We start from the raw sequence: 16,244 nt of genomic DNA, 5'->3' as shown, positions 1-16,244 counted from the left end.
CGTTGAGGCTGGACATCAGGAAAACTTTCTAACCACTGCAGCAGTCAGGCTCTGGGGCAGCCTGCCAAGGGGACCATGGGGACAATAAAATTAGCCAGGTTTTGGTTGGCACTTGACAAGCTTTCCCAAGGGATTACGAGACCATGCTGGTAGAGATGACACTCGGTCCCTGGGAACCTCCTTCTCGCTTCTGCTCCCACTGACCAGCCCATCCATCTTCCCACATCCTGGAGCTGGTGCTAAATCGTTCCAAGGCAGATGCAGGGAATTCCGCAGGAGACAGGGTGAAGCCTCTCTGGAAACGTTTTCTCCTGATCTGAAGGGGCTGGGGCTTCACCCGTGCCTTGGAGCAGAAGGATTTGGAGTTGGTTTTAATGCACGCATGAGCGCTCCAGGGATTCTGGACGTTCTTGGTACCCGATCCAAGGCTCCCAGCTCTTGAATCCCGCTGACGTTTCAGTATCTATTGAATTCATCACAACATGAATATAATTGCACGTTGCACAAAGAATTTTGTTGCAATCGAGCTCCTTCCCCCAGCAGTGGAAGAGCCTGGCACCAGCAGAGGAGGCGGACAGAAATCCAGCCCAGCTCCACGCTGCATCGGCGGGGATGCTGCCGGAAAACTGGAGCAGCCCCGAAGAGAAACACCCAAAAGGTGGGTGGCTGAGGAACCCGTAGAGAAAGAAGGTGGGTTTTTTTTTGTTGAGTATTGCAGCTAAGCAGGGACTAGTAGTAGGAAAAGGGATGAGGAAAGAAGAGCTCTGCAGGTGGGAACACAGACAGCCATGGAGAGGATGGCAGAGAGGGAAAGGGGTCACAGAAGGAAAACGAGCAGCTATTCCAAGGCATAAAAAGGAGATCAGAGGATGGCAGAGATGAGAGATGCATGGACCATGGGATTCTTCTGCCTGCCCTACCTTGTCCTGCAGAGCCAGGGCGTCATCCAAGGGGGCTGCTTTGGCTGCAGCAGGAGGCAGACACAGCCCTCGGTTTGGGGATGGTACGGTCCCGTGGGAAGCAGACCAGGATACCCACCCATCCATGGCTGCAGCACCCACTCCCCAGCTGGCACTGGGGACTCACGGGAAGATGGCAGCAGCGGGTGTGCGTCCTGCTGCTGAGCGGAGACGGGGCCACCGTCCTCTCTGGTCACCCCAGAGAAGTTTGGGGAAACCTGCTGTCACGAGATGCAACCCCTGGCCAACGCACCCCCCCGCCAGCATGAAGGGGGCTTTGGAATCTTTGACAGTTTTGACAAACACCAGCTCATCCGTTCATCAAAAACCACCCCCCCCAGCCACGATGTGTCTCATTTGGAGAACAGAGCCAAGGGCGGCATTGGCAACCCCCGTGAGCAAAATGTTGGCTCCTGCTGAGGGTGGTTAAGCACAAAGACCACCTCTACCTCCAAAGACCCCCCAGCACAAACCAGGGGAGAACCTCGGACAGGTCCTGCAGGGCACTCGCCCAGCTCTTACGCTTCTTCCCACTCCCCAGGTACAGGCTGGCACCACAGTGGCTGCTGGCAGCAGGTGCCTGACACCCCAACACCTTCAAGAAGAGGAGCAGCAGCAAGTTCCCCAGCAGGAACTGAGCCCCCATTAATGCAATAAGAAGAATTACCGTCATTAACGCCAATTCCTAACAAAACTGCCGTTACCCTGGCACGGAGCGGCTGGAGCAAAAGCCAGCGGGGATAGAGCCGTTCAGGTCATAGAATCATGGAATGAATCATGGAATCACAGAACAGTTTGGGTTGGAAGGGACCTCAAAGACCATCCGGTTCCAACCCCCCTGCCATGGGCAGGGACACCCTCCGCTACACCAGGTTGCCCAAAGCCCCATCCAACCTGGCCTGGAACACTTCCAGGGATGGGGCAGCCACAGCTTCTCTGGGCAACCTGTGCCAGTGCCTCACCACCCTCAGAGGGAAGAATTTCTTCCTTAGATCCCATCTAAATCTCCCCTCTTTCAGTTTAAAGCCATTGCCCCGTGTCCTGTCACTCCACACCCTTGTCCAAAGCCCCTCTCCAACTTTCCTGTAGCCCCTTTAAGCACTGGAAGGTGCTGGAAGGTCTCCCTGGAGCCTTCTCTTCTCCAGGCTGAACAGCCCCAACTCTCCCAGCCTGTCTCCATAGCAGAGGTGCTCCAGCCCTCCCATCATCTCCGTGGCCTCCTCTGGCCCCGCTCCAGCAGCTCCATGTCCTTCTTGTTCCTGTCCTGTTCTGTTCTACCTCCTCCCTTTTCCGAACCCAGATGCTGAAGCCCCACATGGAATACCCAAAGTGGGGTTGCAATGAATCACCGTGCAAGAGTCGTTAACACTTTGTGTGCTGGCGGATCTCCTGCTTCCAGAGCTGGGACAAAGGCTTCTCCGCACCCTCTGCTCTACAATCCCCGAAACCTCAGTCCTTTGCCAGGGTGTCGGGTGTCCAGGGGTTTCTGTTCCGCTCTACTCAGGGGCTGTTTTCTCAGTCTTTGGGAGAAAACAAGGTTAAAACCAGAGAGACATTTACAATTAAAATGAAACCTGTAATAATAACGCGCAGTACTTATCTCACTCTCGCCATCTTCAAAGTGATTTACAAATGTTAAGTAATTAATTAATCTCAACACCCTCTCTGAGGGAAATGGCGAGTCACGGCTGAAGCAAGCAGGAAAATAAAAATGATGGTTTTCAGATGAAGGGCAAAGGGAAGCCTGTGCTGCCCGCCATCGCAAGGCAATTCGCAGCAATATTCCCATTCCACACCTCGCACCTCTCGTTTATTTTTCGGTCATACCAAAGGGCTGAAGTAATTTTTTCTGCTACCTTCTGCTTCCTTTTTCTTAATGGAGGTCTTAAAAGGTGTTCCCTTGGAAAAGTAAACAAAATGAATGACTCTCACAGCTGTGCTGATGCCCCCTTGATCCAATAAGTTTGGGATTAAACTCTTTTGAAATCCACCACGCAACCAGCCTCGAGAGGGGCAGGGAAAAAAACGGGAAGTGGGAGCGAAGCCTGCGGCTGTGCCTGGCAAATGCCACCACCGGAGAGCTGAGCTGAGCCTCGGAGAGGGGGACGAGCCGGGTGCCACAAAGCAAAGTTACGGCAGAAGGACACAGGGAGACTGGCACCAGCTGGGATTTAGCCACGAGGATCCAAGCCCGGGGTTTTGGCACAGCCTGGGGCTGGTGGGGTGAGCTCCCCGGTGGCCCTGGCTTGGTCCACGCTCTGGTTGCTGCCACCCGTGCACGGGATTCTGTGCTCACGAGAGCGATGCCAACGTGTGCACGGAGCTCACGCGAGCATGTCGCGTGCCACCGGTATGGAGTGCTTAGGGATGCTTCCAGCACCACCCCTGGGATCTGCAGCCTGGATTTAAACTGAGGATTCAGGGTGTTTAAAAAGGTCTCACGTGCCTAATAGCTGCAGAGTGGTCAAAGGGAGCAAAGCTCGGAGAGGAGCCAAGACCCTCGGGACAAAGGGCTGCTGTGGCTGCTCTCCCTAAGTGGCAGCAGGACTCTCGTGGGCCACAAATCTCCCCTATTAGTGGTGACCTCAGCTCTCCCTGGAGGTGCCACCGCTCCAGCCACGCTCCAGCCCCTGCTCCCGCTCAGCTCCCGCTGGATCTCGGCCGGCTGTCCCAACACGTGCTTCTCCCGGCTGCTCCGCTCCATCCCAAGCCTGTTCTCCTCGCTCCTTTGCATCGCACCCCGATGGCTTTGCAAGCGGCTCCTCTGTCAAAGGGCAGGAGGTGCCAGACATTTGGCAGGTGCTCAGGGCTTGCCAGGTACCATCTGCCCTGTTGGCACCTCGTGCCCAGACTAGCCCTTCCCAGGGAGCGGGAGAATCCGACGCGCACGGACATTAGTGCTTCTTGCAGATAATCGCAGCGAGCACGGCGACTTCCCTCACTGGGAGAGACAGAGGAAGGTGACATGTTGTGGAGCAACCAAGGCTCGAGGTAGCTCAAACAAAAGCTGGAAGCGTTGTCACCACCTGTCCCTGCAACTTAGGGACAGCAGGACTCGTCAGGAAGATTCCCTATTGCTGCGAATTAGCAGGGCCTCTCTGGGTGGGCTGAGACAACCCCAGCTTGGTTGACCCAGATTTGCACCTCTCATCTGAACAACTTCACACCAAACCTCTGCTGCTTGGCACCTCCAGATGCCACAGCTAAGGGGCTCGATGCCCCGGAGCTGAGAGAGTTGGGGCTGTTCAGCCTGGAGAAGAGAAGGCTCCGGGGTGATCTTCCAGCACCTTCCAGTACTTAAAGGGGCTACAGGAAAGCTGGAGAGGGGATTTGGACAAGGGTGTGGAGTGACAGGACACGGGGCAATGGCTTTAAACTGAAAGAGGGGAGATTTAGGTTGGATCTAAGGAAGAAATTCTTCCCTCTGAGGGTGGTGAGGCACTGGCACAGGTTGCCCAGAGAAGCTGTGGCTGCCCCATCCCTGGAAGTGTTCCAGGCCAGGTTGGATGAGGCTTTGGGCAACCTGGTGTAGTGGAGGGTGTCCCTGCCCATGGCAGGGGGGTTGGAACTGGATGATCTTTGAGGTCCCTTCCAACCCAAACCATTCCATGATTCTATGAAGGTGTGGGGCTGCCCGAGCTTTTGGAGACCTCAGCCAGTGCCAGGAGTCACCCCGGGGCACCTTGGCATATCCCAGCCCTGTGACCTTATACACAGGGAAGGAAGCTCCTTCAAAGTCCTATGAGTTCACGGGTTGAGGGGTTTCCCTCAAAGTCAGTGCTGGATCACAGTGCAGAACCAGTAAAACAGGAATATTGCACAAACCTGAGATGGCATTGCACCTCGCTCCCACGGATCCAGGAGAAAACTCATCCAAGAGCAGGGAACTGGAAAAGTCTCCGTGCAGACAAAGACCAGGACTTTCCCTCGTTGGATTAACTTTTCAGCGCTTTGCTCACGCGCAGACACCCGGGTTCAGGGAAGCAAATTTTAGCACTGGCACAAGGAAAGAGGTGGAACCAAGCGGGGGTGGGACTCGCAGTGTCACTTTACATCGACATCAGCGTTACACCGCGGTGCAACAGCAGTGTGACACCCACATCCGACTGACTCGGCTTCCAGCCAGCCTCAAAGATGCACCCTCTGAAGAATCTGATGTTTTTTTTTCCAGGCATCTCACAGGCATCCATTTATTTTTATTTTTCCTTTTTATGATGAGACTCCCAACGTGGCTTAAGCAGCATCTCTACCCCGAGAACGCACCCAGACAAGCATTGACCCTGTCACCTTCCACTCTAGACAAGTCCCCACACCACTTCCCATTTTGTCCAGGATCATGGAGCACGTGGTATTGAGATAAACACCAACTTTCTCCTTAGTCTTCGCCTCTTCCTCTGAGATTGCCCAAAAATCACTTCTCTGGAATGGCCCAGAAGCAAATCGATCACACAAGAACCTCTTTCAGTAAGATTTACAATTCATTCCTGCTCTTGTCCTGGCTCTATCGAGCTACTGTGGCACGGCACTTTGGAAAAGGAAGGGATATTTTGAGGATATGTTCCACCTAGAAACAGGACAGTGGCTCTCAGTATCACAACTTGTTTTGGAACACCCAGAACCAGTACACAAGCCAAAGAGGCACCACCACAGGAGCACAAGTTTGTACCGGTATGTCCATAGATCTATAATTTTTATTGTCTCATATATATTTATAATATATTTATATATTTTTAAAAGAATCCCTTCAAAAACTACCCTCCCACCTAGCAAAACGAAGATTAAACAATCCGAGATGGCAGCTGCATCCCGGAGCAAAGTATCCCAGGGGTCTCAGAGAGCCAAAGCGACTGCGGAGCACCAGGGCACTCCTCCCGAGCTTCTGCGGTGCCCTGCGGGTGGCAAAGGTGGCTGACACAGTTTTATGGACCTGTCGAAAGACAGGGAGAGAGGAGGAGAGAAACACACGGCGACGGGGGGCTCGGGGGGCAGGGGAAACAGCAAGGCAAGCAACTGGGAGCTTAGTGTGAAATGCTGTGATGAAGAGGAGGGAGGCACCGCCTGGGAAGCGTCGGTGAAGAAGACAGGAAAGAGGACAGACATGCAGGAGAACTAGCTGGCAAGATGGATCTCAGAGAAGAGCTCAGAAGCATCACACTTGGGACCCTTGCTACCCCTCCATCCCCCAAACCTCTTCCTCTCACCCTCCCAGTTGTGAAGGGAGATCCGATTAGTTTGATTTAGACCAAATCTTTGCACTGCCCCGGAGCCTGTGGAGAAAGAAGGAAAAAAAAAAAGAAAATTCAGAGTGGACACTCAGGCTCATCCTTGACTTCCTGTTCTAAATGCAGGCCAAGAAGGGCAGCTGATGTTCTTCGCAAGAGGAGAACACAAGGCTTATGAACTCTGCTTGGTGTCAAAAGCTGCAGAGATTTTCCCTCAAGTTGGCAGGGGGAAAACTCAGCAGGAACCATCTGATGTCAGAGAACATCAGAGATGTTGATCCCAATGATGAGGCCAACCTCTCTGACCATCCCCTGCCCAGGGAGCAAACCTCACTGCCCTGGAACAGGGCGCCCCTCAGGAACCCCCCGAGCTTCACCCCCACTCCTCACCCTTTGGCTTTGGAAGTTTTCTTGCTCGCCTGGCGCTGGTTGGTGCCCGGGGCCGGCTCCCTGAGCTCTGTTAGGTGCTGCTCCGGGTCTTGGGATGTGGCTGCTGCAGCGGCTGCTGTTGTCACTTTAATGGTCTTTTTAAGGTTTGCCACCTGCAACAGCACAAAAGCAAGAACCAAGGAATTTCCCAGTTTTTAGCTTGGATTTTTTTTTTGTGTTGGGTTTGGTTTTGTTTTTTTTAAAGCAAGTCCTGGAGTTAAGAGCTGCAAGCTCAGGTCGAACAAAAGAGCTAACAGCTGCCCAGACCTCTGCACTGCAGAGGAGTGTTTTGCTGACTCAGGACTCTTCTTCAGGCACAACCCACCACTGCCTGGTGGGTCTGGCCCAGGGAAAAGGTTTGCTGACTTGAGCAAAGACCGTAACAACCACAGGGTACTGGTTCTGGTCGTTTTTGAGCGAGACGCACCAGCAGCTCCCTCCTTGGCACACTCACCTCGCTCTCTATCTGCTGCTTGAGCGCCAGCTGCTGCTCTTTGTGCTGGTTGGCACGGCTGACCTGCTCCTCGATGCCCGACAAGACCACCTCGCAGCCCTGGCACCTGGAGAGAAAGTGAAAGGACTGAACACGCCAGGTAATTCACACCGCAGAGGAAGAAACAGGAAAGGTGACAGCTTTCAACTCCAAAGGCCAAAAAGACTGGAAGGTGACAGCTACACCAGACAGGGAAGACACGGGAGCAGGAGTCCCACGTAATCATGTAGCGACATTATCACCTGGGAGGGGGACAAATAACAAGTGACACTGGGTCAGGAACTACAGATATCTACTCAGAAAGCCTCCTGTGGAAAGCTCACGGTGGGTTCATCACCCCTCCAGCAGCAAAGAGAGCAATTCGGAAAATTACTTTTGGAAAATTACTTTCTGTTGGAATATGGAAAAGGGGACTGAGCAGGCCACCTCCCAACACTAGCCCGCAGCGACACACAGAGGATCCAGGCAAGCCACTGGCTGCTCCTGCAAGCTTTTTTTTTTGGGGGTGTTAGTCCTGGGGGCTTCCTCCTCACCACTCCTGCAGTGTTCGGGTGATGGTGCTCAGCTCCTCCCTCCGGATGTCCCTCCCGATGCTGTAATCCACCTCCAGGCGCTGGTTCCGCTGATCCAAGCTCCCTCGCAGCACGTCTGCGTACACGGCCTCGATCACCAGGTCCTCCAGCTGCCGGACGTTCTTCAGCTGCAGCTGCTCCAGCAGCACGGAGTAGGGGATGCACTGTGGAGACACGACAGTAACTCGCAGGAGGCAATCCCAGTGGAACTGGGGAGCCTGGGGAAAAGCAGGACCAGTACCTTGATCTTGGCCGCCAGCGTGACAACTGACAGGTGCCTCAGTTTGTTCTTCTGAGCCTCTGTCAAGGGAGGGAGGTTTGCAGCTTCAGCTGTTGTTGGGAAAAGAACAGGGAATAAGAATTTACACCTCATTTTCCATTTCCCAGCCCTGCACGGACACATCTGCACCATGCCCGTTTCTCAAAGCTCCTGCCCACCAACCCCCCAAGCGATGCCCGTCTCGCCACGCCGCCGCCGTTAATTCCCAGCCCAAAAGACCTTTTCCGAGCAGCTTTCCATCCCCTCAGCCTCATGCCAGCCTCTCTAGCTGCCCCGTGCCTTATTCACAGAGCTCCGCACATCCCAGCGGACACCTCAGCCTTTCCCCTCACCCCTCAAACACATCTTTGTCCGGATGTTCCTGGGGATCCCTCACATCTTTCCCCTCAAAAACATCTTTGTCCAGATGTTCCTGGGGATCCCCCACACCTTTCCCCTCAAAAACGTCTTTGTCCAGATGTTCCTGGGGATCCCCCACACCTTTCCCCTCAAAAACGTCTTTGTCCAGATGTTCCTGGGGATCCCCCACATCTTTCCCCTCAAAAACATCTTTGTCCAGATGTTCCTGGGGATCCCCCACACCTTTCCCCTCAAAAACATCTTTGTCCAGATGTTCCCAGGGATCCCCCACACCTTTCCCCTCAAAAACATCTTTGTCCAGATGTTCCTGGGGATCCCCCACGCCTTTCCCCTCGCCCCTCAAAAACATCTTTATCCAGATGTTCCCAGAGATCCCCCACACCTTTCCCCTCAGAAACATCTTTGTCCAGATGTTCCCAGGGATCCCCCACGCCTTTCCCCTCAAAAACGTCTTTGTACAGATGTTCTCGGGGATCCCCCATGCCTTTCCCCTCAAACATGTCTTTGTCCAGATGTTCCCGGGGATCCCCCACACCTTTCCCCTCAAAAACATCTTTGTCCAGATGTTCCCGGGGATCCCCCACACCTTTCCCCTCAAAAACATCTTTGTCCAGATGTTCCTGGGGATCCCCCAAGCCTTTCCCCTCGCCCCTCAAAAACATCTTTGTCCAGATGTTTCCGGGGATCCCCCACGCAGCACTCATTACTGTCCGGTACCGCAGCGGGCGTCCGGCGGGCCGGACCTGCACCGACTGGGCTCTCCGGCACGTTACCGGCACCGACAGATCTCCGGGAGGCGAACGGGCCCCGGAACCACGTTCCACCCCCACCCCCGCCGCCGGGCCCGGCCTCACCCAGGTAGTCCGCGTAGGTGCCGTAGGCGAAGATGGTCAGGAGGCGGAACACGGGCGAGAACTCGCCGTCGGCCAGCTGCGGGGACACCGGGTCAGCGGCGCGGCCTCCCGCCCGCACCGCGGGCACGGCCCGGCCCGGCCCGGCGGGCCGCGGCACCGGGCAGGCCGCGGGGGCCGGGCGGGCCCCGGGCGGGCCGGTCTCACCTCCCGGACGGCGGGCATGTCCAGCAGCTCCCCGAAGACGTAGATGCCCGGTGCCTCCAGCACCTGGTGGATGAGGCCGGCGAGCGCGGCGCCGCGGGCCGCCTTGGCGAGCAGCAGGAACTGCTCCTGGCTCTGCCCCGCCACCTTCCCCTCGGCCGCCATGGCGCTGCCGCCGCCCCCCCCTCCCCGCGGGGCCCCAGCCCCGCCGCGCTCGCCCGGTCCCGGCCCCGCCACCGGACGGCTCAGCCGCCGCCCCGCCCCGCCACCACTCCTCTATGGCACCGGGGGCGCAGAGCGACCGCTTCCGGGTGCTGACACCGCACCTCCCATTGGGGGAGGCGGCGGCGCGGCCCGCCCACGCCGCTTCCCCATTGGCCGGCCGCGCAGCCGAGCGGCGGGGCGGGCCCGCCGCCAGCGCGCCCCCAGGCGGCCGGGGTGGGCGCTGCCGCCGGACCGAAGCGCCGCGGGCGCGCACCGGAGAGCCGCGGGCGCGCTCCTGCCGCGCCGTTCCGCGCTCACCGCCCGCACCGGTGCGCTGTGCTCCTCCTCTTCGCCCCCCGCCTCCCGTCAGACCCCCCCCCCCCCCCGGAGCTGCCCGGTCGTACCGGAACGTGTCCGACAAGCACCGGTCACCGGTGCCCTGGGAATATCCCACGTGTTTGCGGGTCTTTCCGTGCGTTTGGGGGAATATCCGCTCTGTATCCGGACGATACTCACGATGGGAAAACTCCCGCGCGGTATTTTTCATATTTCAGGGATCTGTTCGGAAAGCGCCACACCGGAATTCAAACCGGTGCACGGGGATACGGCCGGTGTACCGGCCTTTGCCTTCGCGCCGTTAGGATCTCGCTGGTTCGGGCAGCGCTTTGGGGATGTGTAAACGTGACAAATCTGATGTTGCAAAGCGCCGGATTTACGTGTTTTAAGCCGAACGTTTCCTAAATCCCTGCGTGCCGCCTTCCTCTGCCGCGTTAATTTTAAGGGAAAAAATTTGCTTTGCTGTCCGCTGAATCGTTAAGCATGGCGGTTGTCGAGAAACGCAGCCCTGGTGCAGGGCAGGGCCGTAAAATGACCGTTGAAACATTCCGCAAGGATGGAAACGTTCTCGGTACACTGGGAGTATCTCCTCGTGGGCAAACGGAGAAGAAAAGAAACTTGCCCAGAGAAGCTGTGGCTGCCCCATCCCTGGAAGTGTTCAAGGCCAGGTTGGATGGGGCTTTGGGCAACCTGGTGTAGTGGAGAGTGTCCCTGCCCATGGCAGGGGGGTTGGAACTGGATGATCTTTGAGGTCCCTTCCAACCCAAACCCTTCCATGATTCTATGATTCTATGGAACGAGTTAGTGTAATGCCATCAGGAGGCATCACCCAGGATGTTTTCTAGGTGAAAGAGCTGGTTTTACATGATGGGACTGAAAACCAAGGGTCATTTTGGAAAAAAAACTTTCACTGCCTTGCATAGATCCTGGGGTAAGCAGGGCTGAGTTGGGAGGGGGGCTGTGAGGGCCGCGGTCAGCAGACACTCATCTCGATAAGCAGCATTAAGCTCTTTGGCCAAGAGCTTCCAGCCTGACACCAACTTCCTCATGGTGGGCTCCTTTAGAAATCAGGGATGTTTTTCCATGAAAGCAAAGGAGGCAACAAACCGATGGGAGCCCAACATAGTCTGTGCAGGCAACATGGCTTTAGTGTGTTCACGGAATCCCAGAATCCCAGAATGTCAGGGATTGGAAGGGACCTCAAAGGATCATCTAGTCCAGTCCCCCTGCCGGAGCAGGACCACCTAGATCAGATCACACAAGAACACGTCCAGGCAGGTTTGGAACATCTCCAGAGAAGGAGACTCCACAATCTCTCTGGGCAGCCTGTTCCAGTGCTCTGTTCTCCTTACTGGGAAGAAGTTCTTCCTCATGTTTAAGTGGAACCTCCTGTGTTCCAGCTTAGATCCATTTCCCCTTGTCCTATCACTGGATGCCAGTGAGAAGAGCCTGGCTCCATCTTCATGACAGTCACCCTTTCCATATTTATCAACATTAATGAGGTCCCCCCTCAGTCTCCTCTTAAAATTTTAGTGCTGTCAGGACAAGTTGGTACACCGGCACGTCGTTGCCAGCATGAGGACTGGTCTTTAGCTTGATCGGGTTAGCACGTATTAAAGGCAGTCGACTTCCACTTTCCCAGATATCTTGAAATCTTCATCTGGGTGAAGTTTCAGCTTGTGAAGGTTTCCCTTGCCAGTATCAACAACTCCCTTCTCGTCGCTTGCTTTGACTCTAGTCCTTCTCATGCAGCTGTGGAGAAGGCTCCTTCAGGGGGCTGCCCTTCTCCAAACACAATTTTAGAGCTAGCAGATACAACCCATGTCTGCCTTGGGGAGTTAGGTCGTTGTGTCTCCTAGTGAGAGGTTGCTCCAAGCTCATTTGAACAGCCACATGTATTGTCCTGACTCCTTCTCAGCATCCCTGTTGTCCCTGAGGCTCCTTCAGTGCTTGGTCTCCATGCTGAGGCTACTGACAGAAGAAGGGAGCAGTGTGGGCAGTGATGGATCAGTGTGGAAAACCAAACGTTAGTGGTCATGCCACTAGAATTAGGTGGAAGGCACTCAAAAATTAATTCCAGGCAGAAGGAGCGAAATGGCTCTGAGTGCCTGGACGGGGGGGTACCCAGGTGCTCAGCCCTGAATCTGGTGGAGCCCGTTTTCATTTACATGTTCTGATGCCCCCTTAGCTTTGGGATGTCTCAGTGTCACTTGCCTCCAAAATCTGGCACTGAACAAAGAGGCTTCTCTGGTCAGCTTCCGTTGGTACGTACGCGTGGGCACGGGCAATCGTCTCTCCTAGAGAAGTGCCCCAAACCCACTGGTTCAGGGTGTTGTCAGAAGTTGTCCTGCCCCAAGTCCTCCATGAACGAGGTGGTGAGGAGCATTTCCTGCGCTCGTTCGGGTAAAGTGTGACCGAGACACGTTTCACCCAACAGACGCATCTTCAGGACAGGCTGAAGACCACGGTGGCCCAGGGCCACCTGCATTCCCAGGGCGAGTGAGGTCTGGGCTTCTCCACGGAGCAGGATTAAAGGAGGAGCAGGGCTCGTCAGGTGGGTCAGAGCTGTGCTGGCAGCTTACAGGGCAGCATAACAAGAGGACTGTCTCCTTCCTGCTCTTCCCTCCCTGTCTCTGTGTTTGGATCTGGCTGACCGTAGCCTTACACCCGCCGTACTCATTTACACCAGCGCAGAGGGCCTTCAAACCAGGTTCAAATGCAACCCTCTGCTGATCTGTACTGGTTTATTACCTTCTTCCCCGCCCCCTCGCCAGCTCCTTCCATCTCGGTTTTATCTCTCTATCGATCTGTTCCTCTCACGCTCTCCGACACGCTTGCTGCCTTTCATTATTAGCCAAAAAAAGCCAGGCAGCCCGAGCATAGAATCATAGAATCACAGAATGGTTTGGGTTGGAAGGGACCTTAAAGATCATCTAGTTCCAACCCCCCTGCCATGGGCAGGGACACCCTCCACTACACCAGGTTGCCCAAAGCCTCGTCCAACCTGGCCTTGAACACTGCCAGCATCCTACCTTCATGATGCTCCCTCCTTTTCCACTCCGACCCCTAGGTCCTACATCCTCTAGGATTGGTCTCCACGTTTTCGTCCGCTCCTCCTTTGTCCTCCATTGAACTAAAACAAGAGCAAAGACCAGAAAGTCCTTCGAATGGATCAAATCCTGAGCTCTCCGAATGAGGCGGCCATCGTCTTCCCGGAAAACGCGGTAACGTCCCCGTAACTCGGCAAAGCCTTGGCCTCGTCCCGAGGTCAGGGTGCTGGGTGTTGAGGTTCAATTCCAGACTCCTGGAGTCATTCACTCCCGTGCTTTCGCTGTGGTCACAAAGCAAGTGCTTCGTGGTCGCGGGGCGACTGTGGAACGTGATTTTTGTGTCACCTGGAGAGTCGAAAGTGGGAGGCAAAGGAGGGCGGTTGAACGCGAGTCTTTTCAACATTTCATCGTTTTTAGAGAAATCTCGTGGCACGGGGAGGTTCTGTGTCGTTATTTCGGAATGTTTGGGGTTTCTAGTCCTCGCGTCATCCCTCTCTTCCGATCTCGCTCCGATCTTTCCAGAAAGAAACCACCGTTCTCTTCTTGCTGTAGATCCACCTTCTTTCCTACTCACTGTCCCACTTTACAGCCCGTGGAGCCGTGGTGCCTTATTCCAGGTTGTTCCTCTCCTCACCACCGCAGAATCCAAATAACTTGTCAAAACGCTGGTGATATTTTTTTCCCCAGTCCTTCTCCAAACATAGCTAGGGTCACGTCTTCTGAGATAATTTTTCACAACTGTGTGTAACACAGATTCGGAGAGAAAAAAAACGCCGTGAGGACAAAGGAGGCTGGGATGAGTCGCTTGGATACCAACGTGGTCCAGAAGGCTTTTAACCCTCTCTCTCGTACGAGGCTGATGCCCACAGGGCCATGAGACCTGTACCTAGCTACACCTAAAGGCAGCCCAGAGGAGTTTAAGAAGAGGGTAACCATGCGGTAACTCTTCCCCTGCCCTGCTCTCACAGCCCTCAGGATTTCAAAAAAGGGCAGATTTAGGTTAGATATAAGAAAGAAATTCTTTACATTGAGGGTGGTGAGGCACTGGCACATGTTGCCCAGAGAAGCTGTGGCTGCCCCATCCCTGGAAGTGTTCCAGGCCAGGTTGGATGAGGCTTTGGGCAACCTGGTGTAGCGGAGGGTGTCCCTGCCCATGGCAGGGGGGTTGGAACTGGATGATCTTTGAGGTCCCTTCCAACCCAAACCATTCTATGATTCTATGATTTTGCAGATGAGGGACCGTCTTCCAGACAGGCCTCCGGTGATGATTCGAAGACTCCAGAAGAGTGAGGATCTTGCACTTCACTGGGTAGCTTGTTTCTGTGATTAATCATTCCCCGGTGACTGGCTCTTGTTATTCTCTGCCAGAATACCTGGTAGACTTTTCCCCGGGAAGGAAATGATCCTACAAGCAAGTCATGTCTCATTCTGCTTTGCGCCACGTTAGATGGGTTGACCTCTTTCTATTACTGAGATCTCCAGCCTCCAGATCACTTTTGATTCAAAGTTAGTTTGAAAATTTGGACCATGAGGCAGCGTACCTTTTTTTCCAGCGTGGGACTTACCCAGACAGAGAGAGAGGTTTAATCATCTCCTCATTTCTGTTCATTACTTCTGCCTTTGCACGGCCAGGTGTCCCTTCAGATCCGTTGCCTCAGCCTGGCCTGCTGGGCTTGTGTTGGGCTTTCTGCCTGTTATGATCTCTAAATCCTTTTCAGATCACCTCTTTTTCAGGACTGCAAGTTGTTCTCTGTGGATCCAGACATTTTTTTCCTGTTCGTGGCTGTGCAATTTGCTCTCGACCCTCTTCAAGAAGTTTTATGAGAATGACCACCTCGCCGAGTGCGGTAGGTCATTGTGTGCTGGTCCCATCCTCATTATTTTTAACACTCTCACTATATTTGCGTCCTCAGTAAATTGTGTCAGAATGAACTGTTTCTGCTCACCCAGCACTGAATAAAACGGTGAGTCATACTTGACCCGCGACTCGTTCCTGGGCATCCACGTAAGAAACACTGCCGCTCCACGGTGGTCTTCCAGGGATGAGCCCCTTTGTGTTTGCAGGTCGTTAAATGGAGTTAATGCATTCTACACCTCCCCAGACCCCTCTTAGAGCTCCTAGACTTATCCTAGAGAACCCCACATTCCCCCACACCGATTCTACACCTTCCCAGGATAATCCTAGAGCCCTCAGACCCCTCTTAGAGCTCCTAGACTTATCCTAGAGAAACCCACATCCCCCTACACCGATTCTACACCTTCCCAGGATAATCCTAGAGCCCCCAGACCCCTCTTAGAGCTCCTAGACTTATCCTAGAGAACCCCACATCCCCCCACACTGATTCTACACCTTCCCAGGATAATCCTAGAGCCCTCAGACCTCTCTTAGAGCTCCTAGACTTATCCTAGAGAAACCCACATCCCCCCATACCAATTCTACACCTTCCCAGGATAATCCTAGAGCCCCCAGACCCCTCTTAGAGCTCCTAGACTTATCCTAGAGAACCCCACATCCCCCCACACCGATTCTACACCTTCCCAGGATAATCCTAGAGCCCTCAGACCTCTCTTAGAGCTCCTAGACTTATCCTAGAGAAACCCACATCCCCCCACACCAATTCTACACCTTCCCAGGATAATCCTAGAGCCCCCAGACCCCTCTTAGAGCTCCTAGACTTATCCTAGAGAACCCCAGATCTCCCCACACCGATTCTACACCTTCCCAGGATAATCCTAGAGCCCCCAGACCCCTCTTACAACCCCCAGACCCTTCCTAGAGTCTTCTAGATCCCCCCAGGCCCCTTCTACACCCTTTCAGGTCTATCTTAGAGCTTCTAGACCCCTCCTAAAGACTTAACCTCCTGCTCCGTTAATATTGCACAATGCTATTTTTTCTCGCCAGTGTGCTTTGGGATATTAATGCTTCCAGAAGCCTGGATAGATCTGAGGCATCACCTTTTCCAAACAAACCTGTAGTCACATCAAAGACTGACAAGAACAAAACAAGTTTATGCAGCAAGACCCGTTTCCTCCAAATCAGGCTGATTGGCATTAACCGGAGAATCTCCTGTTGGCTCTTTGTTGCTTTGCCTAGAAACTTTCAGGTCTTTTGTTTGCTCTTTACAAATACTGGCAGGGCACAGCTCTCTTCCAGTCTTCTGGGATGCCTCTGATATTCCAGAACTTATTAACCAGTTGTTCGGTGGGCAAGGAGGCCGAGGAAACTGGATTCTCTACGGATCAGTTTCCTGTGTGTTCCATACTTCCCACCACCCTACCTTCAA

At 54.3% G+C, this 16,244-nt stretch overlaps 1 protein-coding gene across 1 annotated transcript; it reads right to left on the bottom strand.

Annotated features, from left to right (window-relative positions):
* Nucleotides 1–5,628: 5,628 nt before the first annotated feature.
* Nucleotides 5,629–9,535, bottom strand: COPS7A (COP9 signalosome subunit 7A). Its single transcript, XM_086610756.1, has 7 exons — nucleotides 9,374–9,535; nucleotides 9,170–9,245; nucleotides 7,917–8,005; nucleotides 7,637–7,839; nucleotides 7,065–7,170; nucleotides 6,572–6,723; nucleotides 5,629–6,226 (listed from the first exon to the last, which is right to left on the bottom strand). Exons 1-7 carry the CDS (start codon nucleotides 9,533–9,535, stop codon nucleotides 6,187–6,189), a joined length of 828 nt encoding a protein of 275 aa, XP_086466882.1. The 3' UTR covers nucleotides 5,629–6,186.
* Nucleotides 9,536–16,244: the final 6,709 nt, after the last annotated feature.

Source organism: Tauraco erythrolophus, chromosome 1 (genome assembly GCF_009769465.1).
Source record: "Tauraco erythrolophus isolate bTauEry1 chromosome 1, bTauEry1.pri, whole genome shotgun sequence".
Taxonomy (NCBI): Eukaryota; Metazoa; Chordata; class Aves; order Musophagiformes; family Musophagidae; genus Tauraco; species Tauraco erythrolophus.
Note: the sequence above shows the minus strand (reverse complement) of the source record. Positions and strands in the feature narration are given on the sequence as shown.

What these genes read in the sequence shown, in the direction of transcription:
- COPS7A (XM_086610756.1), bottom strand. Translation starts at nt 9,535, where the DNA reads ATGGCGGCCGAGGGGAAGGTGGCGGGGCAGAGCCAGGAGCAGTTCCTG. An exon ending in ACCCGAACACTGCAGGAGTG is followed by an intron (nt 7,171 to 7,636) that starts GTGAGGAGGAAG and finishes CTTTCTCTCCAG; the next exon opens with GTGCCAGGGCTGCGAGGTGG. An exon ending in AGCAGCAGATAGAGAGCGAG is followed by an intron (nt 6,724 to 7,064) that starts GTGAGTGTGCCA and finishes GTGCTGTTGCAG; the next exon opens with GTGGCAAACCTTAAAAAGAC.